At 35.6% G+C, this 1,443-nt stretch overlaps 1 protein-coding gene across 1 annotated transcript in view; it reads left to right on the forward strand.

Moving 5' to 3' along the window:
• Positions 1–1,144: 1,144 nt before the first annotated feature.
• LOC106526964 (regulator of G-protein signaling 2) overlaps positions 1,145–1,443 on the forward strand; it is a 7,097-nt gene continuing 6,798 nt past the window's right edge. The window contains exon 1 of the mRNA XM_014021707.1: positions 1,145–1,316. Within this exon, the coding sequence (XP_013877161.1) occupies positions 1,291–1,316 (26 nt within the window). The 5' untranslated portion in view covers positions 1,145–1,290. The remainder of the gene's footprint in view (positions 1,317–1,443) is intronic.

A 1,443-nucleotide genomic window follows, 5' to 3' on the forward strand; every position in this document is an offset into this window, starting at 1 on the left:
ACATAAAGCAGCAGCAGATAACTGTAGCTCTTTACTGCAGTTCAGCTCATTTCTGGCAGTAATGTTATGTTTTTGTTAAAACAACAAAAAATATAAATAACATCTTTGACATGATCTGCTATTAAATTTTGAAGTTTGCAGTTGTTTTAAAAACAAAATCCACCTGAGTAAGGTTTGACTGGATGTTGTTAAAAATTTCTAAAAGATTTTTTTTTATCTCAGAACAACTCCAAAAGCTCTTTTATGTTTTCATTGTTGTCATATTTCAGCAGAACTTGTGTAAACTTCCTGCTGGAGATAACCTCAGGCTGCACTAAGCATGCTACAGCTAGCTGCTGCTGCTGCTGTTTGTGCTCACAAATAACCACAGAAATATTTGTAGATGATGCATAAGAGGCAAATGCGTAAAGGTTTATAAAACAACCACTTGTTTTAAACTGAGGTCTTATCTACAACTCTTTGTTTATAACGTTTATTCAGACGCCCGCTTCGAAATAACTGGAATTTTTCTTTAACATCTTTATTATCTTTATGTGTCACTTCATCTCTTAATCTTGTTGACATTCCCGTTCTTCACATCATGTAAAGTTTTATTTTTATTACCTAAACAGTTTCCATCCGCCTGTTTYTGTTGCGTTGCTGTCCTAACTTTCACGTTTAGCTCTGAAGAAACCATCGTGTTGCTGCTGACAGTAGTTGTTTAAATTAATGCATGCACTGAAKAAAGACAATTTTTGTTCTGAAAATGTAAAAATGTGAAGTAAAATGTGCCTGATCTTTTCACACCATGTGGGATTTGACACAAAAGAATCAAACACCTTRCTAAAATGCCCTTATTTATATATATCATAATTATAAGTGTAATTCATTGGAAAAAAACATAATGGAAATTTAAAAAAATAGTTTCCCAGAAAAATCTAAYGCTTTCAGCCACGTGACGCGCTGCGACTAAGAATAGGTCAGACTTGACAGGTGGGTCAGGTGYTGAGAGGAATGTGATGGAGGTTGTTTATAGTGAGACATGTTTCCTGTTTTCATGCAACTCCTTTAAAACAAAWAGTACAGAGAGAAAAAGTAATTAGTTGGTGCAACTCTGAAACACGTCCTTTGGCCCTGAATCCAGTCAGAATCCAGTGGAGAACCTGTGAGCTGGAAATCTTTGTGGATTTTTGATGAAACCTTCRGAGGGCTGGACTGCTCTGTTTCCAACAAGATACACAAAAAAACAATGTTTCACAGTAGAGATCATTTGATTCAGTTTATCAAGGACTGGATTCTCTAAGTCATCATATGGACCTGAAAGGCACAAAGCAAATGTAAGTTTTCATTTATTAAACGACTCTATTGTTCTAAAGCAGTGGTTCCCAAACGTTTTGTCTTCTGACCCACAAAATATCCATGCTTGTGACCCCAAATATTACTGGTCTGAGTACACAAACTTCA

The sequence above is a fragment of the Austrofundulus limnaeus genome, unplaced genomic scaffold (genome assembly GCF_001266775.1).
Source record: "Austrofundulus limnaeus strain Quisiro unplaced genomic scaffold, Austrofundulus_limnaeus-1.0 Scaffold302, whole genome shotgun sequence".
Classification (NCBI taxonomy): domain Eukaryota; kingdom Metazoa; phylum Chordata; class Actinopteri; order Cyprinodontiformes; family Rivulidae; genus Austrofundulus; species Austrofundulus limnaeus.